This window comes from Motacilla alba, chromosome 5 (assembly GCF_015832195.1).
Source record: "Motacilla alba alba isolate MOTALB_02 chromosome 5, Motacilla_alba_V1.0_pri, whole genome shotgun sequence".
Lineage (NCBI taxonomy): Eukaryota > Metazoa > Chordata > Aves > Passeriformes > Motacillidae > Motacilla > Motacilla alba.
Window position 1 is genome coordinate 8,900,080 of NC_052020.1, and position 23,989 is coordinate 8,924,068.

Genomic DNA, 23,989 nt, shown 5'->3' on the forward strand with positions numbered 1-23,989 from the left:
GGGGCCTGGCGCGCGCGGGGGGCGGGGCCCGCGCGGCCGAGGGGCCATGGCGGCCGAGGCGGCGGAGCGGCACCTGGGGCTGCTGCGGGACGAGCGGGAGGCCGAGCTGGCCCAGAGCAGGTGCGGCACACACGGCACCGGCACCGACCGCCGGGGACACGGCAGCGGCCCCCCGCGGGTTACGGGGCGGCCACAGCCGGCCACACGTGCGGCTGGGGTGGGGAACGGGAGCGTTGTCACCCCTGGGGAGCACTGAGGGACCCTCAGCTGGGACCCGCTGTCACCCCTGGGGAACACTGAGGGACCCTCAGCTGGGACCCGCTGTCACCCTGGGGAACACTGAGGGACCCTCAGCTGGGACCCGCTGTCACCCTGGGGAACGCTGAGGGACCCTCAGCTGGGACCCGCTGTCACCCTGGGGAACGCTGAGGGACCCTCAGCTGGGACCCGCTGTCACCCTGGGGAACACTGAGGGACCCTCAGCTGGGACCCGCTGTCACCTATGGAAACCCTGAGAGATCCTCCCCTGGGACCCTTCTGTCACCAGTGGGAACGCTGCTGGAGTCCCCCCGTTCTAACCAGCCACCCCACAGGGGAATCCATGGGAATCCTGCTGGGCTCGCCCCCACGGGACCGAGTCACCCTTGCTGGGCTACAGCCTCTTAGCCAGCCCTGAGGATGGAGGTGCCAGGAGCCAGGATAAGGTCATTCCACTCTGTCCCCTGGGGCTGTGACCCTCAGCCTCACCCCTCACCTGCGTGTGGTTCCCAGGGCATGGCAGGAGAGCGTCTCCCTGAAGGAATTGCAGCGGAGAGGCGTCTGCTTGCTCAAGCTCCAGGTCAGCAGCCAGAGAACCGGCCTCTACGGGCGTCTCCTGGTGACATTCCAGCCCAGGAAGCGGGACTCGGACACCGAGCTGCCCTCCAACAGCTTTGGGCCTGGTCAGTGACACTCCTGTCTATCCAAAGAGATCATACAGTCCCGGAATGGTTTGGCTTGGAAAGGACCTTAAAGCCCATCCAGTGCCACCCCCTGCCATGGGCAGGGACACCTTTCCCTAGCCCAGGGTGCTCCAAGCCCCATCCAGCCTGGCCTGGGACACTTCCAGGGATGAGGCAACCACAGCTTCCCTGGACAGTGACACATTTGCCCGACCTCACTCTCTCCCTTCCAATCTTTGCAGGGGACATCGTGGGGCTCTATGAGTCGGCTGGGCAGGGGGACCCGCTGTGCACGGGCGTGGTGACACGTGTCACCCCCAAGGCAGTGACGGTGGCCCTGGAGGAGCCCCGGGATGGGGAGCTGGCCATGGACCACGAGCGCTCCTTCCGCCTGCTCAAGCTGGCCAACGACATCACCTACAACAGGCTCAAAAGGTGGGGGCTCACCCCGGCTCAGTCTGCCCAGCAGCATGAGGAGTGCCAAGTTTGGTCTGGAAGAGCCTTTCCAGTCCGGATTTGTCATTCTAGAGCCTCACAACAGCCTCAGTTTACCCACCTGCTGGCTGGTCCTGCTCTTCCCTTTCCCTCTCCAGGCTGTGTTTTGGTCCCGTTCCATCGTCTCTGCAACACTCTGGGTTCTGTGTGGAGCCTTTTCCATCCTGGCAGGAGGAGTGAACAGCTCCTTGCTGGATAAACACCCCAAAAAAGCATGTTTGGCTGTACCAAACAGGGACAGTGGGAAGTGGAAGCCTGACCAGCACAGGGATGTGTGTGCAAGGGTTGGGAGATGCAGGAGTTGTGTGGGATTAGTCTTGTGGGGTGGCATTGTTCAGCTTTGGAATAGCGTGGTCCTTACCCACAGCCCGTCTCTGGGCACTTGGGAGTCCGCAAAGAATTCCTGCTGTGCCTGTAACCTGGATCTTCCCTTCTTTGGCAGAGCTCTAACTGCGCTCAAGCAGTACCGGGGTGGCCCAGCCTCCGACCTGATCGACGTCCTCTTCTTTGCCTCTGCTCCCAGGGCGTTCCCCGAAACAAGTAAGGATCCTTTTTTTATCAGGCTTGCTGGGCATCCCTGGGAACTGCCCACAAGAGCACAGATAGCTCTGATCCCTGTTTTTATCCGCACGTGCTCCGGAAAGGACCCCGCTGTTCAGTGCAAGTCATCAGTGGTGCTGCAACTGGTGGCACTGTGTTCATACTGGTCTGTACTGGGCACACTTTCCTCACGGAAAGGACCTTGACAAAAGCTTGGATATAAGCGGTATCCACTCTGTTGTGCTTCTTTGGAAGAAGCAAAGATTAAGTTACACAGCTTCCCCTTTTGGGGAGAGCAAAGGCTCTGATCAGCAGCTGTGTCAGATACCAACACCTGCTAATGGACGTTATCCCTTGACAGAAGGGAAGGGTGCAGAAATCAGGGAGTGAGGGCTCAGGGTGAGCTGTGTCTAAGCCATGTACAGAGCTCAGGGCTGCTCTTCCCCCTCGTGCCATCCATCCCTGCCCGGGTTCTGCTCCTTTTCCTCCCCTCCAGAGCTCCCTGAAGTGTTTGTCTACCTTGGAGTCCTGGATGTGGCTGCCCACCATGGTTTGCTTCTCTCTCATCCCCTCCAGCCAGGCTTGACTTCTGATAGGATGTGCCAGGGACAAAAAAATGGGTGTTAATGAGTCCTGTCCCCATTCTCTAAGCACTGATACCAGCCTGAGTCAAACCTTTTAGCCCTTTGACTGCCCAGGGACCTCGGTGCACTCAAGGTTTTAACATTAAATAAAAGAATTAAATTTTAGTCACTCAACTTTCCTCAACAATGCTTTTACCCCCGAGGGAGCAGAACTGCCTCTAATGAAGGAAAGCTCCTTTTCACCACATCACTCAGCTGTGCCAGGCTGGGCAGAGATGAATTTTCCATCTGCTCAGCACTGGGAATATTGATGGATAGATGGAGGCTCGTTAGACAGAGGAGGTGCAATGTGAACTCAAAGGCCTTGCAGCTACCTCCTCCCTTCAGAGCTGCTTTCTCCCCACCTGGAGAGATGTTGCACCAGCCAGGAATTAAGGGATAATAACTTGAAATAAGCCTGCCCTGTGCTGAAGGGCTCTGCCAGGCAAACTTCACAGCACTCAGGCAGCTTTTCCATGTCACAGCCTCTCCTTTCATGACCAAGCACCCATTAGCCTGGTTTCTTTGGGGATCTGTCTCATCCCATCCATTACCTGGTTTCAAACAAGCCCATCAGCAGCAGGCTGAGTCAATAAGCCCTGGACAGCTCCTGAAATTGGCTGTCTAGACACACATCTGTGTCAACACCCAGACGAGCTCGCTTCCCTCAGAAACCAGGGAGCCACAGCTGGGAGACAGGGCAAAATCCACTCCAGCAGGTGCAATGTGCAGCAGCAGAAGCCTGAATCTGATTTTTTTTAAATTTTTTTTGGTGGGGGACAAGATGAGAATCCTAATTTTTCAATCAGGGAGCCTTGTAGGTGGGCTCTGACACTGCTGTGCATTCCAGTAATTAATTAGCAGACAGCAGCAGCCCAACACAGCGCATCAAAGCCCAGGTCCTTTCAAAACACTTAAATATGCAACAATAAATACCCTTGGCATAAGACAGAAACGTGGGACAGGCTGTGGGAAGAATAGCCTAAGGAATAGCCAAAAGGAGAAGAAGGGATCTCCAGTGGGTAGCAGAGATTGGGACTGGCACAAAGCACTTCCACACCTCACCTTGCTGCCTCCAGGAAGGCTCCAAGGGGGAGAACAATTTTTCCAGAAAGGGCAGACTCCGAACCGAGCAGGAATTTTGCCCTTATCGGACTCTCTGGGAAGCAGAATCCAGGTGCTCACCCATCAAAAATGCCCTCCTTGTCTCCCTTCCCTTTTGATCTGCACCCGTGGCCCCGCTGCAGCTTCCACGCCTGAAATCTCCTCCAACCAATCCTCCCCTGCTGCCAGCGTCCATGTGGGATCCCTGCACCCGTACATTTTGGGAGTGGGGGGGAGTGGAGAGGCTTTTCTTGCCAGCAGAGGCCAGCATTGCTCTGCTTGCTGTGCTCCTCCTGGCCATCCGAGAGGGACTTGTCTCTTTTCCCTTTGGAAAGCAGGCTCTGCTGTACCTGTGCAAGTTGGTGATAGCTGCCAGCTCTCTCCTGTGCTCCAGAAAGACAGGAATGCTCATTTTTGTTCCTGGCTCCAGAAGGCCTGGCTTGTGTCCAACTCTGCCCATGGCTGTCAAAACATTTGTAAAGGGAAGGAAGCAATCCTGGTGAAAAGGCAGGAATGTCCCCAGAAAAAGCCAACCTGGCAGCAGAGCACTGGGGAAGCACCAGGGATTTCCAGTGTGACTTTCTTGGCTTTTTGGCACGAGTCACTTGCAAAAAAAAAAAAAAAAACCAAACCTGAAATGCTCCTCATCCCTCTGCCCTGTGACACCTCTTGTCATCACAGGGACCATGGAGAGGCCTCTGAGATTCTTAGGGAAGGTTGAGCAGTCCAGACAGCTCGGCTGCCAGATATTTCCTCTGGAGAACAGGGGAAGTTCTGATCCAGGCTGAAGTACCCAGCTGGATTTTGTCCAGCAGTGCTGGCAGCAGTGAGGTTGTACCAGGGAGGAGCTGCTGGGGGTGGGAGTCTGAATTGCTCTTGCTCAGAAATGTACCTTGGAAAGGGCTTCCAGCTCTGGAAAACATGGGCTCTTCCTCCCAGGAAGAGCTGTTTCCATCCATTTTTGATGCAAAGACCCCTTTCTTGGGCCTGGATATCACCCCTCAACCCACTGCCTCAGCAGAGCTGCTGGAACTGTGCAGAAAAGCATCTCAGTCCCTGGGAATGGTGGGGCACCAACCTGGATGGCCAAGGAAATTTGGTTTTCAACACTAATAAATGGAGTTGTGCATTAGGGCGCAATTACCTGGCCACCAGCAAGACACATTCCAGGGATTTCTTCAGGTGAGGGCACCCGGAGCCCATCTGCTGCAGGGAGAAGAGTTTGGAGGAGCCACAGCATCCCATGAGAGGCTCTTCCCTCCTCCCCACCAGCATGGCCAGCCCAGGAGAGGCACACTGCCAGCCTTCCCACAGAGCAGCTCCTGGCAGCCTGTGGCTGGGAGGGATGAGGGTGGGAACAGGCCTGGAGAAGCTCCTCTGCTCATCCTCGAGCAAGGAAGCATCAATGACTCCCACATCCCAGCTGTTCCTCACTGTGGGAAAAGCCTCTCTCAGGTTTGAAGCTATTCCTGCTTTTCCCTCAGCCCATGGGATGCTTGCTGGTCTTGTCTTAGTCATTAACACGCTCACCCAAAATTTACATGTGAACCAAGACAGCAAAAAGCACCTGCAGCCCCATTTCTCTCTTCACCATCACCTTCTCAATGAGTACCTTTTGTTGAACCTCATTTGGTGGTGCTGCTTCACAAGCCACAGGTGTCACACACACAAGTTCACCTGCCTAAAACCAGAAGAAACTCCCATGTTTTTAAACCCAGCCCTTCATGCAAAGGGAAGGATGAAGCACATGATGCCCAGCAGGGAAGGATGCCCAGAGATGTGTCTTATATAAGCTTTTGTGGGAACGTTATTTTCGGGAAACCTCGGTGTAATGAGTCATCATCCCTGCTGTAATTAACTCCCATGATGAACAAGGAGATTAGCATTAGGATTTAGGGTGGGGGGGGGAAATGAGAATAAATTTGGGCCTAAATGAGATCAATCTGGGAGGTTAAAAAGCAGCTTTGGAAGATTCAGTCACTGCAGTGAAACCAATTCTCTTCAAATGCGATTTGCACATTCGTTTCTCTTTACTCCTCCCTTATTAAAGCAGAAGTGAATTTTAGTTTTATCATTTAGATTGCTCTTTGTACCTTTTCCTGCCTTCATTCCCAGTCTTGGCTGACCACCCCAGGGCTGCTCTGTTCTGCTCACAGACTCTGCTCACAGCTTTTTCTGCTTTTTCGCTGGTGCTGCATTGGGTTTGTTCACTGGCAGGGATTTGTTGCCCAGATCTCCTACTTCCTCCCCAATTTGCATTGAAGATTTCACTCAAGATGCTGGTTCTCCTGGAAGACAATCCCAGAGCTCCCTCCAGAGCCAGGAAAACCTACCTGTTTGATGCTGGAGCAGCTAAATGCCTCTTAAATTCTGGGAATTCCATCACTGACTGGTCCAAGGCCAAGCTGGGGAGGGGATGGGGAAGCATGGATGCAGGATGGGGAGGGAGCCTGCTTGTTTTGGAAGCATAAAAAGTTTATTTTTACTTTTTGGGGTCTTCCAGCCCCCTCAGGGCTTTCCTCCCAAGGCTCTCCTCATTATCAAGTGGGTTTGGGCCTGCTGCAGAGAGCGCCATGTATTTCTGGATTTGTGCTTCTCAGCCTCTTCCCAGCTGGGGCTGAGGTCCCAGTGACTGTCCTGCTGTCTCCCCAGAGCCTCTGGAGTTCTTCAGTGCCTCCCTGGATGAGTCTCAGAGGGAAGCTGTGTCCTTCTCCCTGGCTCAGAGGGAGCTGGCCATCATCCACGGGCCTCCAGGCACGGGGAAAACCACGACCCTGGTGGAGATCATCCTGCAGGCGGTGCAGCAGGGCATGAAGGTGAGGCTCACTGCCAGGGCTCTGGGGACAGGCACCACCTCAGGTGGCCACCAGTGACCAGCTCTCCTTGTGTGAAGGCCTCAGAGCAGCCTTCCAGCCGTGGGAGGAGGCTACAGGGAAGCTTTACAGGGATTCTTCATCAGGAACTGGGGTGGTACCACAAGGGGAAATGGCTTCAATTGGGAAGAGGGGAAATTCAGGTTGGATTTTGGGAAGAAATCCTTCCCTGTGAGGGTGGTGGGGCCCTGGCACAGGTTGCCCAGAGAAGCTGTGACTGCCCCAGGATCCCTGGAAGTGTCCACGGCCAGGTTGGATGGGGCTTGGAGCAATCTGGGCTAGTGGGAGGTGTCCTTGCCCATGGCAGGGGGGTACTGGATGGGCTTTAAGGTCCCACCCAAACCATTCCAGGTTTCTGTGATTATTTTGCACACTCCTGGGCTTTGTGGCAGCTAGAGCAGCTCCAGTTGGATCTGTGCTAATCCAGAGCCTGGCTTGGCTTGCAGGGACCAGGGACTTCCCCACCAGCTCCAAGGAGGTGCTGACAGAGCTCAGGTTTGGGGTTCACTGAGGGCCCTACAGCAGTGCTGCAAGGCAAGGAGGGAATGGCCTGTGGTGATGCCAGTGCTGTATTCCCAACAGAAGCTCGCTGCTCTCCCTCTCTCTGCTTGGAAACCCACTGCTCGGGCCCGTGGGTGCCCTCAGAGGTGCCAAGGCCGTGTTTGTCCCCGGCAGGTGCTGTGCTGTGCCCCGTCCAACGTGGCCGTGGATAACCTGGTGGAGCGGCTGGCCGGGCGCGGGGCGCGGCTGCTGCGGCTGGGCCACCCCGCCCGCCTGCTCCAGCCCATCCAGCAGCACTGCCTGGACGCCGTGCTGGCCCGCGGGGACACCGCCCACATCGTGGCTGACATCAGGAAGGACATCGACCACGCCTGGGTGCGTGGCCCTGCATGGAGGGGAGTGTGTGCAGGCTGGAGCGATCCCCTGAGAAGGGCAGATATCAGGGGGATGTTGGTCCCTGGGAGGGTGGGGGGCCCTGGAATGGATGGTTCAGAGAAGCTGAGGCTGCCCCATCCCTGGAAGTGTCCAAGGCCAGGTTGGACAGGGCTTGGGGCAGCCTGGGCTAGTGGAAGGTGTGCCTGCCCTTGTGAGATGATCCATAAGGTCCTTTCTAACCCAAACCATTTTGGGATTCTCTGATCTTCATGTGCTGGAGGGCAGAACTCCTCTCCTGCCCGAATCCCTCATGGAAGTGGGGAAATTCCAGTCCCTGCTGCTGTGTGGGGAGCTGCAGCCCCTTACATCACCTGTCTGCCCTGATCCTCCTCTTTAGCAGGGAAACATTCCCATCATTAATTCACTTCCTAACAAGCTGTCTGCCTGTCCTGATCCTCCCTCCCACTCTCAGCCACCTCAAGTAGAAAGCAGAGCACATTTTTAAAATGCATCCTTAATTTCTTCTTTCTCACCCTAATTTTCCTAACATTCTTTTACAACGTAGCTCTGGTACTTGGGGTGAGGATTTGATGCTAATTAGGTTATTTTCCTTCCCTTTTCTGGTGCCAGCACTGTCCAAAAGCCTCCTTTTTTTCTTTTTTTTTTTTTTTTTTTTTTTTTTGGCTTCTCAATTTATTTTCCATCTTTCTGACTGGTGATTAATTTTCACTTTCATCTCCTTGGGAGGAGTGTGTCACAGAAGCTGCCCTTGGCTGCAGAGAGCTCATCTCCAAGGTCCTGACCCATCTTTTCTTCCTCCTGCCTCTGTTTCTCCACTGCCACATTCCCTACTTTTCTCTGGAACAATTTGTCCCTTTGCAGCTCCATGCTTTGACTCTTCTCTCTCCTTCCCTTCTCCCCAGCCCACAGAAGGAGCAGCAGTAACAGAAATGAAAACCTTGAGGCATTTCCTACCCCTTTGTGCCTCCTTCCCTCGCCTGGCTTTGAGATTCCCAGGACCTCAGCTTCTGGATACTCCTTGCCCCAGCAAGGTTTCAGCCCCACAGTACCTAAAAAAGAAATGCAGCACAGATCCAGGGCCAGTCCAGCTTCAGGGATGCTGGACCAGGGAACAGGAGGCAGGGAGCAGGATCAGGGAGCAGTCCAGAAGGATGAGGCAGGGAACCCAGGAAAGAAAGCAGGCTCACTCCCTGAGCTGGCCTTAAATAGACTCCCAGACCAATGAGGGCACGAGAGAGCTCATATGAGGCAGGAAGAGATGATTAGAGCTGATATTCCTAATCCCTAACTAGGAATGGGGGACATCCAGACTGACCTCATCCTCAGGGCCTGTGGTCCCACACCTGGAATTCCTGAGCCCAGTTTGACCACACCTGACAGACACATGGGGGTTTCACAGTTTTAAATACCCATGAATTCAGCCAAAGCAGGGGACTGAGCTGATCCATGTTAGACCTTGGAAAATGCATCCATCCATCCATGGCATGACTATAGGAACCAGCCTGACTTACTCTTTTGGCTGCATTTAAGAGTTCCTGCCTGCAGCCTTTGCATCTTTCCCAAGTCATCAGCCTTACCTCCAGGGAAATAATCTCAGTTTCCATCTGGGATTGCTCAGTGAGCTGTGGTCCCATGGCTGCTGCTCTGGCAGTGCTGGTGCCCAGTGCTGGTGGGTTGGTGTGGTAGATACATTCAATACCTGCTTAAAAAAAGCCCTGGGCCTGTCTGGATGCTGCTCTGGATCCTTTCCAGCAGCTCAGAGAGGCCAGTTTGAGGTGGCAGGGCTGCTGGTGGGGCTTGGGGAGCCATCCAGAAGGGCTCTGCTTCCTCAGAACAAGCTAGGAAATCCCAGTTCCTCGCCCAGCAGAGGAACAAGACCCCTCTTCCCAAACATTCCTCCCTCCCAGATGCTTTGGCTGGTCACAGACACAGCCAGAACTGAGTAGCAGCACTTGGCTCTATCCAAATCTCTCTATTTTCCATTTTCTAGGCAAAAACCAAAAAGGCCCAAGACAAAGGAGAGCGAAGCCATTTTCTGGGTGAGATCAAGACCTTGAGGAAGGAGCTGAAGGAGAGGGAAGAGGCTGCCATGGCTGCAGCCCTCAGCCAGGCCAGCATTGTCCTTGCCACCAACACAGGTGTGAGATCCTCCTGCTTGTGTTTTCCCTCCCTTTGCCAGGTAGCCAGGTGCTCTGCCAGGCAGCTGTCCTGGGATGGCCGGCACACTTGTTCCCAGCTCCTGGGAGCTCAGTAAAGTCTCCCAAACCCCTCCCCAGTGGGATTCTCCCAGCTTCCACTGTGGCACGGGATGTTGTTGAGCACAGAAGATGGATCTGGAAGGGCCCCTGTTAGCTCTGAGTAGGAGCTGGGAGTGCAGTGAGTAAACAAGTGCTGCTGGAGGTGTGCAATCTGCTCCCCGTGGCATAAATCACATGGGATTGCCTCCCTGCTTGGACCCTTGCCAGGACTGATGAAACCCAACACGTGTTTCCAGAGCCTGCTCCCAGGCTGCTTGTGGCTGCTTCTGCACTCACCCAAATGATGTGACACAGGATTTTAGGGAGCAGGTCCTGGTGTCCATCAGGCACCTGCAGCTGGGAGGGTTTGGCCTGTGTGGAAGGGCTTTACTGGCTCAGGTTTTTCATACTCACAGTCTTCAGAGCTGGTTGCTCAAGGGTCATTTGTTGAGGGGAAACATCGATAATTTTAGGTCATAAAACAGCAATTTACTGGAGTGAAGGTTAGTGGACAGATAAATCCTTCCGTGTCTTATTCCCTGGGAGTTGGCCTCTCACTTCTTTTTACTTGCCTGAAAGAAAAGGGGAGATTTCCTTCTCCCAGTAAAAACTGGTGGTTTTGTTGATCAGCTGTGATTCTCCCTGGAAGTGGAGCTTCCCAGCTGGCTGGGGGTCTGTGCAAGTGGCAAAAGTCAAGTTACGACTGTACAACTCACCAGAGTGGATTCATACAGGCTGGAAACCAGATTTGGAAGGAAAACAGTGTCTTTGGTGGCAAACTGGAATGTCTGAAGTGGTGCAGAGCTGCAGAGGCAGCAGGATTTACAGTGGCAAAGCCAAATCCCCGCTCTTAGAGCTGCAATAGCACAGGAGCTTTGGAAAAAACATTTCTACAAATAAAAATCCCCTGGTCTGGGAGACTGGCTTCTTCACCCTGCCCTCCTCCTTTTGCATCCTTCTTCTTTGTGAGCTGCAGGCAGATTTGGATGCCCCTGGAATTCAGAATTCTGATCAATGTATGGATCAGCATCAGTAGGTCTGGGTTAGAGTAGGATGTCTCTAAGGAGACAAATGTTACAAATGGACTTCTGATGATAAAAATTAGCCCTTGATGTGGCTGTGTGGTTCCAGTCTCCTTTCCCTCTTCCCAGTGCCACGAGGAGGAGCAAAGTCAGCCCATCTCCCCCTCTCAGGTGGGAGTTACCAGACAGGTGAACCCCAGTCCCTCACCCTCTGTGTGCTGGGCATGAGGAGGTTTTTTGGCACTGAGGGGCAGCAGGAATGTGGGTGTTCCTTGCTCTGCTCCACATGAAGCACTGGAGCATATTGTTCTCTTTGGCATCTGGGCTTCACTGCTGTTCCCGAAGATACTTGGAAGCTTCTGGGCCCAGATGCCAGGGATAAAAAGGACAAAGAGGAGCTGGCAAAAACAATCCTGACTTACACATATCTCAATGGATACGTGTTTGGCTGGGCTGAATTCCTACATCTCTGCAAAGAAACATTTTTTCACTTGCCTCAATTACCATTACTTGCTTGTGAGGTTTGTTTCCAGAGCAGGTTCCTCGCTTTTCCTTGCTCCCCTGCTCACTTGGGAACCTTCTCCTTCCACCAGGTGCTTCCTCGGACGGCCCCCTGAAGCTGCTGCCTGAAACCCACTTTGACCTGGTCGTGATTGATGAGTGTGCCCAGGCTCTGGAAGCCAGCTGCTGGATCCCTCTGCTGAAGGCTCCCAAGTGCATCCTGGCTGGGGATCACAAGCAGCTGCCCCCCACCATCATCTCCCACAGGTAAAAATCCTGGATCCTCCCCTTCTTTGTGCAGCTTCTGAATCCTGGTGATTGGAGACATTTCATGGTGGAGAGCTGCGCTGCCTGCAGGCTCTGTGGAATGCATTCGGGCTCATCCTCAGGCTAATCCAAGTCTTTCCTTTAATTCTGTTTCTGTGGTTTCCACATTTATTTATTTAATGTATTAATATGTGAATTGGCCCAGTGAGATGCTGCATTGTCACACACCTCGGGGATTATAAAACCCCCCAGTCCCTACAACGTGGATAATAAGAAGAGTTAATTTGTGGAAAAGATCTGTGGATAGTGCAAATTGCCTGTGCTTCCAGGGGGATGCTGCAAAGAGTACTGAGGAATCTCTGAGTAATTTGAAACATAAATGTGCTCATGTTTATCTGGTTTAGGCAGCTCCAGATCTGGAATTACTGGACCACAGCAGCAGAGAAATAGGCCTGACTTCATAAACATCCTCTCCTGCTTCCAGAAAATAATGAACAAGACACATATCTGCCACCTCACTTGGATATTGAACACAGGAAATGAAAGATCCAAGGCAGGCAGCAGCTCCCAGCACATGGCCAGGAGATAGAGAGAACAACATTCAGGGGCTGCAGCATCCTCTCATTTTACCTCTCTCAGATGCCCAAAGCTTGCTGTTCTGCAGATCTTGGAGGTGATAAACACATGCTCAACTGCCTGGAAGTGTCCAGGCTGGTGAGCTCCAAAAGCCTCTCCAGAGCCCTCCACTCTTGGTGCCCTGCTGTTTATTCTCTCTGAATTTGGCCAGCTCTCCATGCCTGGATTTTCCAAGCATGGCGCTTTTTGGAGTAGTATCTTGATTGTAGCAAGAAGAAACTGGCCGTTTGGTCCTTCTAATTTCGGGCTTATTTTCATTTTCTGTGAGTGGTGCATAAAGTTCCTCTTTTCCCCCAGAAAAACTTCATGATAGCTCCGTAGTGCTCCATAGTGCCCATCCAGCTGGATCCACCTCAGCAGCCTCAGCCTGGCTTTTCCCCAGACTGTCAGATTAAGGGCAAACAAAACACAGTAAAAATCCCAGCTCTGTTATCTGGAATGGGGCTGATGCTCGGCTGGTGTCACTTTTGGCTCCCTCTTTTGAGACAAAAGCAGTTTTTCTTCACTCCAGGAACATTAGAGCAGCTGCTTTTTTTTTTCTGCTCTGTCACAGTGGCGGCTGCCAGGAGCCTTGGCTGGAGCTGGAGGCAAAAAGCTTCTCCTGCTCGAGGAGTTGTGCTTTTCTCTCCATCAATTTTGACCTGGTGGCCTTGGCAGTGCTGGGGGAACATCAGACTCCATGATCTTAAAGATCTTTTCCAGCCTGAACAGCTGTGATGGAAATAAATGGGATGCTGGAGAGCCCCGTGCTGGGCTTTCCATGTTCCCTGCAGGTCTGGGAAGCAGCATAGTGGCAGATTCCTTCCACCTCCCTCCCTGGGTATTTCCAGAGCTCCCACAAAGGCCCCAAATCACCTGCCAGCTCCTCTTTGGTTCAGGAGAAGGAAGGAGCTATTTCCAGGGATGATTCATGCAGAGGACTCCAACCCTTCCGCCCACCTTCCCCTTCTCCATTGATGACAGCGGGCCTGGAGTGGGTGGGCTCCTATTTTTGGGGCCACGGGGAAGGGTCTGAAGTTATCTGGGATGAATCCAGGCTGGCAGGAGGCTCAGCTGTTACTACAGTAGAGGAAGGCAGCCCTGCTCAGGCAGGAAGCCTCCGTCCAGCAGGAATGCTGTGGGATTCTATCCACCTTGCTGCTACCTGCTTGTTCCTCCATGGAATCAGCATTTACCTGTTCCTACCAGCAGTGACCCTGTGAGGCCTAGGGATTGTTTGACAGAGGGGCTGAAGGCTCCTCTTCCCTGCTTTCTGACACAACTGGAGCTGTCCCAAGATGCAGAGGGCATCCCCACACACACCTTCCAGTCCATGCTGGCAAATTCCAGCCCCCTCCAGTTCCCCCTCAGCAGCTCCAGCCCAGGCTCACAGGCAGCAGCTTTCATCTTGGAGGTCCTCCTCCTCCAAATTGTCCTTGTCCCTCTTAGCATCTCCATGCCAGGGCACTCCCTGCAGTCTGTCAGGAATATTTGTTTGCCTTGTTGGAGCCCTCATTCCATCCTTTTCCTGATGAACAGGTCTCCACATCTGGGCTCTGATGTATAAATTTGGTTTTACTCCCCTCAGATACCTGCAGAAGCTTATCAAACCTCTTGCTCTCAACTCTTTTCCCGGACAAACACAGGGATATTTTGCCATCTTGTTTGTCCGTGGCCAGTCTGGATGTCTGCACCATCCCAAATCCATGTGCTGATTCCCATGGTGGGTCTGAATGGGCTTCCTTTCACTTTGTCACTGAAGTGCCAGGCCTTGGCTTTCTCTGGTAGCCTCCACAGCTGGAATGTCCTGGTGCACATCCATGAATTAACTCCATTAATGTGGAGTTCCTGAGGTGGGAAACCACAGTGACCTCCTTCTCCAGGCTTTTCCAGCCAAATCCAGCGTGTGCTGCAGGGATCAGTCACACCAGCATCTCCTGTCTCAGGGATGAAGAAGAAAAACATGCCATGGCTGAAGACACAGCTCCAGCCTTCCATGGGAAACAATTCCTGGTTTTCTCCTAGCGCTGATCATTCTGGACACGTACAGGGCAGGCTGGCCAAGCACAGCATTTCCTGCAGGCAAAACAAGGTGAAACCATGTTAGCAACAAATCCTGCTTGCTGTGGGCTGGGTTTGGGAATTCTGCCTTTCCCAGCTGTGCTTTAGGTACTTTAAAGTATTCCCAAGCATCCCATGCGTGGTTCTGTCTGTCCAACCTCTTATCCCAATTTTATTTCTCTAAAGCAATCAATAGGTGAAAAACATCTGCTCAGGGCACTCAGGATTTCCTTGGCAGAGAAATCAACCACCATAGGAATTAATTGAGTGGTAAAATAACAGAAAAGTATTAGCAGGTGAAATATTCCCCAGCAGATTTACTCCTCATTATTAATTCAGCACATAGCCTCCTGTGGATCCCTGTGGTGGGAATGCTGCTGGAAGGGCAGGGAACAGCATCATTCCTGAGGCTTGCTCTGAGGTTTAGTGGCTGTTTCAGGCACGTGCTTGCACCTGAGTGCCAACAGCTCTCCCTGCTCAATTTCTTTCCAGTCCAGGAGATCCAGGCTCTGTGGGCAGAGCACAGCTGGGAGGATCAAGTTAATTCCTGATGTCTGGAATGCATCCCCCAACCCCACATCTTGCTGTGTCCCCTCATCCCACCTACCCCAGCCCCCCTCTGGCAAACTGCTGCCTCCCACGTCCTGCAGCCCTGTCCATCCAGAGGTTATTCCCCTTTTTTTGCCTGCGTGCTGCGTCCTATGATTCAGCGAGGAGGAGAGCTACTGAGGCCTGGCTTCTTGGAAAGATTTGTCCTTAATTGTCCCTTCTGCAGGTTTAATGACTTGGCAGTCTGTTGTCGCGTTTCCCAAGTGCCTGTGGTGAGCGTGGCAGGGCCGGCTGGTGCCACAGCGATCCGCTCGCTGTGGGGCCGTGTAGCGCTGGAATTCCCCCGGCAGGGACCCGGGGCTTGATGGAAAGCGTTTTCCTGAGCTGTTCCCTGTCATCATTCCGTCATCTTCATGCTGCTTCCCTGTGTCTGGCAGCCACCAGCACCCTCAGTGGCAGCCTCAGGATGAAAAATCTCCGTACGCTCGCAAAATCCAAGGGCAACGACTTCCATCCTTCTTCCTCGGATGGTGCCTCCCAACAAACCCTCTGTGAGGCCAGGAGGAAGCAAACAGGCTCCTGCAAGGCTGGATTCTGTAGGAATTCGATTCATTTGGGCCACCTATATGAGCAAGAGGTGCTGCTGGATGTGACGGGGATTTAGTGGGTGAAGAAGCAATGAGTGCAGTGCGTCCATGCCTTAGTCCAGGGTGAATGGCCAGGGAAGGATGGAAATGCTGGAGCAGCAGGGGTTGGCTGTGTGGGCACCAGGCATTCCAAAATTTGGGGTGGAGCTCTGATCCTATTGCAGTGGGTGATGCTGATGCTGTGGTTGAGCTTGCAGTAACACCAGTGTAGCCTTACAGTGGAGGATCACGGAATCGTGGAATCACTGAGGTTGAGAATGACCTCCAAGGCCACCAAGTTCACCCTGTGATCAATTCCCACCTTGTCAACCAGACCAGAGCACTGAGTTCTACATCCAGTTGTTCCCTGAACACCTCCAGGGATGGTGACTCCAGAGGCCATACTGTCGGCATTGCTTGAGTTACAGGGGCAGGATCCGTGTCCAAGCTTCTCTGATCTCTGAGTCTGTCCCTGAGGATCTGACAGACAGCACTGTTGGCACCCAGGTGGAACAGGGGTGACAGTGCCACCCCAGGGGAGCCACACGAAGGTGCCGAGCAGGGCTGGAGCGCGGCTGCTCCCAGAGCATTCCCGCTGGCGCCCTCTGCCCCGCGTGTGTCGGGAGGGGCTGGCTGTGCCCCATCCCGCCCTGGGCCGTCCCTGTGGGATGGACACTCGCACTCTGAGGTGCTTCTCCATGCAGGGCCGCGGCCGAGGGGCTGTCCCTGAGCCTGATGGAGCGGCTGGCGGGGCACTACGGGGAGCGGGCGGTGCGGATGCTGACGGTGCAGTACCGCATGCACCGGCTCATCATGGAATGGGCGTCCTCGGAGCTCTACGGCGGCCGGCTCAGCGCTCACCCCTCCGTGGCACAACACCTACTCAGGTGGGTTCCTGCTCTCTGCTGCCGCCGGAGCTGAAATGTCTTTTTCATAGTCCTTTTCATAGTCCTTTTCATCCCCGTTTGTCCCTTCCCTGCGGAGTTCTCTGCTCCTCCTGAGGCTGGGGCAGTGTTTTTGTTTCAGCCATTGTTTCATCGAGGAGATACTACTGGGGGGGTTTGTCCTTTTTGCTTTGTAACCAGAAGTATTGCAGAGTTGTCTTCTGTGTCCTCCTTTGCTATGACAATCATGGAATCCCAGAACAGTTTGGGTTGGAAGATTGGAAGCCCACCCAGTCCCATGCCACGGGCAAGGACACCTTCCACTAGACCAGACTGCTCCATATGCCATCCAGCTTGGCTCTTCCAGGGATGGGGCAGACACAGCTTGGGTGGATATTGCTGTAACAGCAGCACTGGTAACTGGCCCTTCCCCAAATTCCTTGTGCAGGGACCTGCCGGGTGTCTCTGACACGGAAGAGACCAGCACTCCCTTGCTGCTCATAGACACCGCTGGCTGTGGCCTGTTTGAGCTGGAAGTGGAGGATGAAGAGTCCAAGGGGAATCCAGGTACCGTCGGCCAGAATGGATGGACTGAGGTGCTCAGCTCACCACAGGCTTGGCCACGTCCCAGAGATGTCTCCCTGGGGAAGCTGGGGTCCTTGCTTAGCTGAGACATCTTCCCTCCATAAATCCTCAACCTCCAGGGACTCTGAGCTGTGTTGGCACACTGGTGACAGTGTCCAGCTTGTGAGTGGCCTCTCTGGCTGCCATGTCACCTTGCAAGGACATTTCTCCATGCTGAGGGCTGGGACAGGGTGAAAAATCCCTGTGGAGGTGCTTTACACCAAGGAAAGGCAAATAGCAGCAGGCAGAGCACAGGCCTGTTTTGGGAAGGCCATGGACAAGGCTCAGAATCACCTCCCAGTCCTCTGCTCATTCCATGAAATCCTGTCTCGTTCTTCTGCATGGATTTTTCTAGGACACCGAGTTCTGCTGCTTTTCACCTGAAAAGGTGGATTTCATTACAGAGCTTGAGTGCAAAGGCAGGCTGGAAAACACAAGGGCAGTTTTTACCAGTTTAAATATCTTTTACCTTCTCTTTGACCCCCCACCATCATTTGAGTGCCTCATTTTTCCATGCACCATTCCCAGAGCCCTGCTGAACACAACAGGCTCTCGTAGAGCCAAAAAGCCTGGTCTGAGAGAACTCAGGGATTTGGAGCAGAGGATTAGAGGCGCATCTCCCCAAATTTGGGAGGCAGCCTTTTGGCAGAGCTCACTGCAGAGTCTTGATGTTTATTGCTGTGTTTTGCTGCAAAGCAGAAGCCCAGCCAATGAACCATGAAATAATTCATACAGGATTTAATTTTTCCCTTTAGATCCCTCTGAACCAGGCACCATTTTGGACAACCAGTTCATGGCAGCCTTTCCTGCTGTTTTGGGGGAGGTGGGCACATTGCTCTGGCCTCTGTCCCCTGTCACACTCTGTTCCTGTCCCAGGGGAGGTCCAGCTGGTGGGGATGCACGTCCAGGCCTTGGTGGACGCTGGTGTGAAGGCCAAGGACATTGCTGTGGTGGCCCCCTACAACCTCCAGGTGAGCTGTCCCTGTCCTGACATCCCCCCTGTCCCTGAACACAGAGCACCACAAGACCCCAGAGAGCTGCAGAGCCAAATTTAACCAGCATTTGGGACCAGCTCCTGCACCTTTGAGCAGCTTTGGGGCCGTGGAGGGAAGAGCTGTTAGTGAGGTATTCCACTCGCAGCCTCAGGAGATGCTCATCCTTGTGGGTTTGGGGGGGAGGGATTTCCCCCAAACCCGTGCCATTTTAATCCTTTTCACCCGTGTATTTCCTTTAAAAGCTACCCTTGGCCTGTTTCTCAGGTGGACATGCTCCGACAGCACCTTTGCCACAGGCACCCCGAGCTGGAAATTAAATCGGTGGATGGTTTCCAGGGAAGGGAGAAGGAGGCAGTGATCCTGTCCTTTGTCAGATCCAACAGGAAAGGTAAGACCTGCCTGCTCCCCGGGGAACGGGGAGGAAGTCGTGTAGCCAAGTGCTGGGGTTTAATTGCTGTGCTCTAACACTCGGCTCTGGATGGATTTACTGGCAAACCCTCCCTGTTCAGGCTTTTTTTGTTTAATTCATGAATATATGTGCTGTCGGGGCTGCAGAGGAGGCTCCTGTGCCACAGCAGGTCCAGGACTGCTGAGTTTGAAGGTTCCCTGGCCCCCGAGGCCTCAGAAATTGTTTAAACCAGGGCCCTAAGAATGTCACATGCCATTAGCCCCACATTTAGGGGAGTTGGGGGGCAATTTCTTGGGTTTTAAGCCCATTTTGGGTGAGTTCCCTGCAGAAAGTGAGCAGGAGCTGGCATCCCAAGCCATGCACGGAAAATGCTGCTTTTGGGAGCAAAATCTAGAGCAGAAAATCAAGTTCTTTGCTATCAGCAGCTGCAGTGGAAGTTAATAGCTGGAAAAAAGCTGCTGCCCTGGGGGCACAAGGCTCCTGTGCAGGGAGCTGGAAGGTTTGATGGAGCTGGCAGAGCAGGATTGCTCTGTGATCACCTCTGTTCCATGCTGGGATCAATTCCCTTTCCAAACCCACACTCCTGTGGCCCTACCTGTGCTGCTGGTGGTGAAATGCTGAGGGCTGGAAGGGGAAAAAAAGGGGGGAGATATGCATGGAAGGAGGAGGTGCCTCTTTTGCCAAGCCTAGAGGAGGAAAAGCAGCCTTGTGGGGAGAATGGAGGTGGGGACAGCACTAAGAATAGTCCTGATCCAGGAGTGAGTCACCCCTGTGCTGGTGGGAGCTGGTGGCCCTGGGAGGGTGAGTGTCCCACAGCCCCCTCTCCTGCACAGGGAGAGGCCAAAGCTCGGGTGTGGGGCAGGAAATGCTTTGCTGGGGACACAAGGAGGCTTCTCCTTGACCTGTCCCTCTGCAGCCATTCCCAATCCAGCAGGAAACCTTCATTTAAGAGGAAATTTTTCCCTGTGAAGGTGCTGAGGCCCTGGCACAGGTTGCCCAGAGAAGCTGTGGCTGCCCCATCCCTGGAAATGTCCAAGACCAGGTTGGACAGGGCTTGGGAGTCTGGGACAATGGAAGGTATCCCTGGCAGAAGGTGGAACTGGATGGGCCTTAAGGTCCTTCCCAACCCAAACGTTCCAGGATTCAGAGGAGTTGGATTTGCCCCTGCAGCTGGGTTAAACCTCATCACAGAAAGTGGGAATTGTTCCCCGAGCTGCAGAGCAGGGAGAGGGGCTCCCCCTCAGCCTGTCCCTGAAAGGCAGCCCAGATGAGGCAGCTGAGGCAGAGCCAGGCTGGGCACTGCTCGGGCAGAGGCATTCATCTCTTCCTGCCTGGCCTCCTCGCTGTTCCCTGGAGCTGGGAGCTCGCAGCCACCCACGCTCCGCTCTCGCTGCCTGATCCTGCCTGAGTCATCCCGGCACTGCCGGCTCTCATGCTGTCTGCGAGCGGAGCAAACCCTCCCAAATGGCTGTTCCTCCAGACCTCAGGGAATCTGGGAGCAGGGGGGAGCTCTGTGGGACAGGGGGGAGCTCTTTACCTGCAGTCCCTCCTCTGTCGCAAGGTGAGCCCTGTCCACGCTGCTCCATCTCGTGTTTGCTCCCAGCTCCAAGCTGAGCTCGTCTCGTGGGGCAGGCAGGGAGATATTTTCCCTTTCCATGTGCCTTCCCATCCTCTTCCCAACGCCAGGAGCTCAGTGTGGAGCCTGTGCAACACAGGTAGGAAGAGGAACAGCTGTGAGCAGAGCCCCATAAATGCCGAATCTCACCCTGCAGCCAATAAATCTTTGGATCCCTTGGACCAAACCCCTACTTGGAGGGAGTAGGGTCCCCCTACCTGTCCCCCTACCTGACAGGGTCCCCGTCCCCTCTGGCATCCCATCCCTCCTGTTTCCCCAGGTGAGGTGGGCTTCCTGGCCGAGGAGCGGCGGATCAACGTGGCGGTGACGCGGGCGCGGCGCCAGGTGGCCGTGGTGTGTGACAGCCACACCGTGGGCAGCCGTCCCTTCCTGCGGCGCCTGCTGGACCACCTGGCCCGGCACGGCCTCGTGCGCTCCGCCTTCGAGTACCTGGATGACCTCGTGCCCCAAAACTACCCCGGGGAGAGCGGGGCCCAGCGCCAGCAGGGCCCCAAACCACCGGGCCCCAAAGCGCGGCCGGCCCCGGCTGGGAAGCTCAAGGAGGCGGCAGCCGGAGCTGGGAGCCAGAAACCGGGAGCACGGAGCTCCCCGAGAGCTGCAGTGGCTGGGAGGGACGGCTCAGAGTCAAAGGAGGGTGGGGACAGGTTCAGGGCCATGCTGGTGGCCTTCCTGGCGAGCGGCGAGGTGCAGCTGGATTTCCCGACATCCCTGAATTCCCACGAGCGGATGCTGGTCCACATGCTGGCAGAGGAGTACGGGCTGCAGCACCTGAGCTCCGGGGAGGGCCGGGACAGGTTCATCAGTGTCCGCAAGAGACTGCCCAAGCAGCCCCCGCTGCCCTCCGAGCCCCCGCGGCCCTCCAAGCCCCTTCCCGAGCCCCTTCCCGAGCCCCTGCTGCCCTCTGAGCCCCTTCCCGAGCCCCAGCCTCCCCACGGGAAGGCCCCTGACCCCACGGAGCCGGGGGAAAGCAGCAAGGGCTCGGGCAAAGTGGATCTGAAATCCCTGCACCTGGAGAGAGTCCAGAGGGAGAAAGCCAGGCGGGAGGAGGCGGCCAGGAAGGTGCAGGAGCCCAGGAGTGGGAGAAGGAAAAAGGACAAGAGCGAAGCCAAAGGTGGGTGAAGCTTTTTGTAACCAGCACAATTAACGCTTTTCCTTGAATGGATCTTAATCCCGGTGGGTTTGCTCCAGAGTTTGGGATTTGGACATATGGAGCATGTGGCTCTTGGGAAGCTGCAGGGGGGTGGGAACTGGCTGCAGCATCCAGGTAGAGGGGTTTGGGTACCTGGAGGCACATTCTGTAAGTGAGAGGAAAAACACTGGAGACCCTTTCCCAGGAGAGAGTCCCAGGAATACCATGGGAGGCTCCCAAGAGTGGGGAGAGGAGCTGAGGGGAGTACCTGGCCCACACTGAAGGATGTAAAGGCAGAGGCTGCCCTGTGGCTGCAGGAGGGTGGGTTTGTTCCCAGGCCCCAATCCAGGTGTGTGCTCACCTTTCCCAGGAAAACTGGCGATGGGGAGCGCGGCCGGAGAGGATTTCGACGCTCTGATCTCCGCTGCCATCGAAGCTGACAGGACCTGTGGCTTCCCCCGCTGCAAGGCCTCTGTCACCACCCTGGGCCAGCTCTGCCACCACTGCCAGCGGCTCTTCTGCCTCAGCCACCACATCCCCGAGGTAAGGAGGGGCCGGACAGGCTTAGCCTGGGAATTTTCCCTGTGGAGCTCCCCAGGCAGGCAGGGTTTCCTTGCAGGGAGTTTGAGCAGAGCCCTCCCTGTCAGAGCCTGTGCTGAGCTCAGGTACACAGGGCTGGCAGGTGCTGCCACCTGGGCTCTGCTCACCTCTTCCTGAGGGCTTTTCTGTTTTCCTCTCATTTTCTGCTCTTTCCCATTTTCCAGCATTTATACTTTGTGTGGATAAAGTGAGGCAGAGAGCAGAAATGGAGAAGCACAAGTCTCAGGCTCAAGCGAGCCTGGACTCAATTCCCAGCTCTTTGCACCTTCCCTCTGCATTCTGAGGATGATCCAGCCCCTTGCAGATTGTTTCTGCATCCTGGGGACAGGTCAGGCACGGTGCAGTGCTGCCTGGCCAGCAATTCAGAATTCCCTGTGTCCGTGTTCCTCGCCCTGTGGAACCCCTGGGAGCTCAGCAGCCCTATAAATCCTTGGCAAGCTTTTCCCTCTGTCAAGAGCTGTTTCCATGGCAAGGAATTGTTGTATTTATGGTCACTCACATCCAGGGAGGATGGAGATTTATTCCCTGCAGAATGGCCTCTCCCAGCTGAATTGTGACAAGGCTCCAACAATTGTGGGGATTCAAATCCATGTCAGTCCTAGGAAGTCACAGCTCTGAGGGAACAGGCTGGGACCTCACTCCAGGGAAACATAAATGACTTTGGGATGGGCCAAGAAAAGGGATCAGCTTTTAGGATCTCACCTGAGAGAGATAATTCCAGTGTTGGATTTGGCTCATTAAAGCATCAGATTCATGGCTAAAAAAGGTCTCGTATTCCCCAAAACTCCTTTCCCAGTTCACTGGAAAAGAGGTGGAAAGAGCCACCTGAGCCATCCCAAAGGATGATTTACCTGCTGTGCAGAGCCCAGGACCTGGATCTTTATCTTTCATTCTGTGTGAGAGGAGCTATAAAAGATGATTTAATAAAACACAGAATAATAAATATTAATTATTAATTTAAAAAAATAAGTAAGAATAAATCTATAGAAAGATAAGAATAAATCTATAAAAATAGAGAATCTAAATATAAAATGAAACTAAATAAAAATAAAATGAAAATACATAGAATAAATAATAAACAATGATAATGAAATTATTTTAAATTATAAAATATGTGAGTATATAAAGCAATATAACAGCACGGTAATACAATATAGATAACATAATGATAATAATGGCTGTAAATGATGGGAGATGATTTTAGGGGGATGCAAAGGAGGCCAAAAAGGAATTCCAGGCTGAAGGAGTGACAGCCCCTGGCTCCCAGGTGGCTGATCCGTGCCCCACTGCCGTTCTCTCCGCAGGTCCATGGCTGTGGGGAGAAGGCCAAGGCGCAGGCACGGCAGCGGATCAGCCGCGAGGGGATCCTGTACCCCGGCAGCGGCTCCAAGGACAAATCCCTGGATCCCACCAAGAGAGCCCACCTCCAGCGGCGCCTGGACCAGAAGCTCAGTGAGCTGACGAGCCAGAGGAAGGGCAAAAAGAAAGACAAGGAGAAATGAGGGACCCGAATCCTGCTTTTTTCACCTCAAAACCTCAGCTCGGCCCCCCCCAGGGCAAAGCTGCTGTGCTGGGCCTGGGTGGAATAGGGGGCTCCGTTCTGGGGGGAAAACCTGGAGCTGGGAGCCTTCCGAGGTGCAGGGCTGAGGCAGGGGAGGGAGAGCTGCTGCATTGTCCTGGTTATCCGTACGGACACGGTGATGGATGCACTCAGGGGCCAGAGCACGCTGGTGAAACGGGCATTAAACACCCAAAGCTGTCACTGTCGCATCGGTCCCTGCGGCAGCACATGATGGATGCCTGGGAACAGGAACGTGAGAGGCACGGAAAACCCTGGGTGACCCTGTGCTCCAGGGAGGATGGCTGAGGAAATGGATGTGTCCCGGCCCAGCAATCCTCTGGCTCTGCTCAGAGCTGGAGGGACCCAGCCCGTCCACACTGCAGCCATTCCCTCCACACCTGGGCCAGGGGCTCAGGAGGGGGCTCGGCCCTGCTCCAGCTGTGCCTCAGGATGGGAATAGGGATGGGTTTGGGCCTCAAGCCCAAACCGTGCTGGCACCACGAGGAGCTGCTCCAGCGCATGGAACCATTTCCCTGGGAGAGCCTTCCTGTGCCACTGGGAGGTCTGTCCCTCCTCACTGCTGCCTGTCCCTTCCCAGACCTGTCCTGCCCTTCCCACAGAGCTCCTTGGAGGCTGATTCCCACTGGGAAAGCCTATAGTGACAGCAGGTGAGCTTTTCAGGTGAGAAGGAGCCTTGTGTCCATCCTGGACATTTTCCTTATCCTTCACACAGGGTCCATGCATCCCACCCCCAAAATAGCTCCAGCAGCGTTTTTTGTCCCCAGGCTGAAGGAGAAGGA

General features: G+C 54.4%; 1 protein-coding gene across 1 annotated transcript; it reads left to right on the forward strand.

The window, feature by feature from the left end:
* The first annotated feature begins 24 nt into the window (after positions 1-24).
* Positions 25-23,390, forward strand: IGHMBP2 (immunoglobulin mu DNA binding protein 2). The gene is given in 16 exon segments (XM_038138205.1): positions 25-120; positions 772-941; positions 1,184-1,376; positions 1,879-1,976; positions 6,356-6,519; positions 7,252-7,452; positions 9,464-9,611; positions 11,326-11,500; positions 16,056-16,238; positions 16,684-16,802; positions 17,736-17,830; positions 18,119-18,242; positions 20,159-21,010; positions 21,399-21,571; positions 22,933-23,121; positions 23,123-23,390. Coding segments are annotated over 16 exon segments (3,111 nt in total). The 5' UTR covers positions 25-46; the 3' UTR covers positions 23,276-23,390.
* Positions 23,391-23,989: the final 599 nt, after the last annotated feature.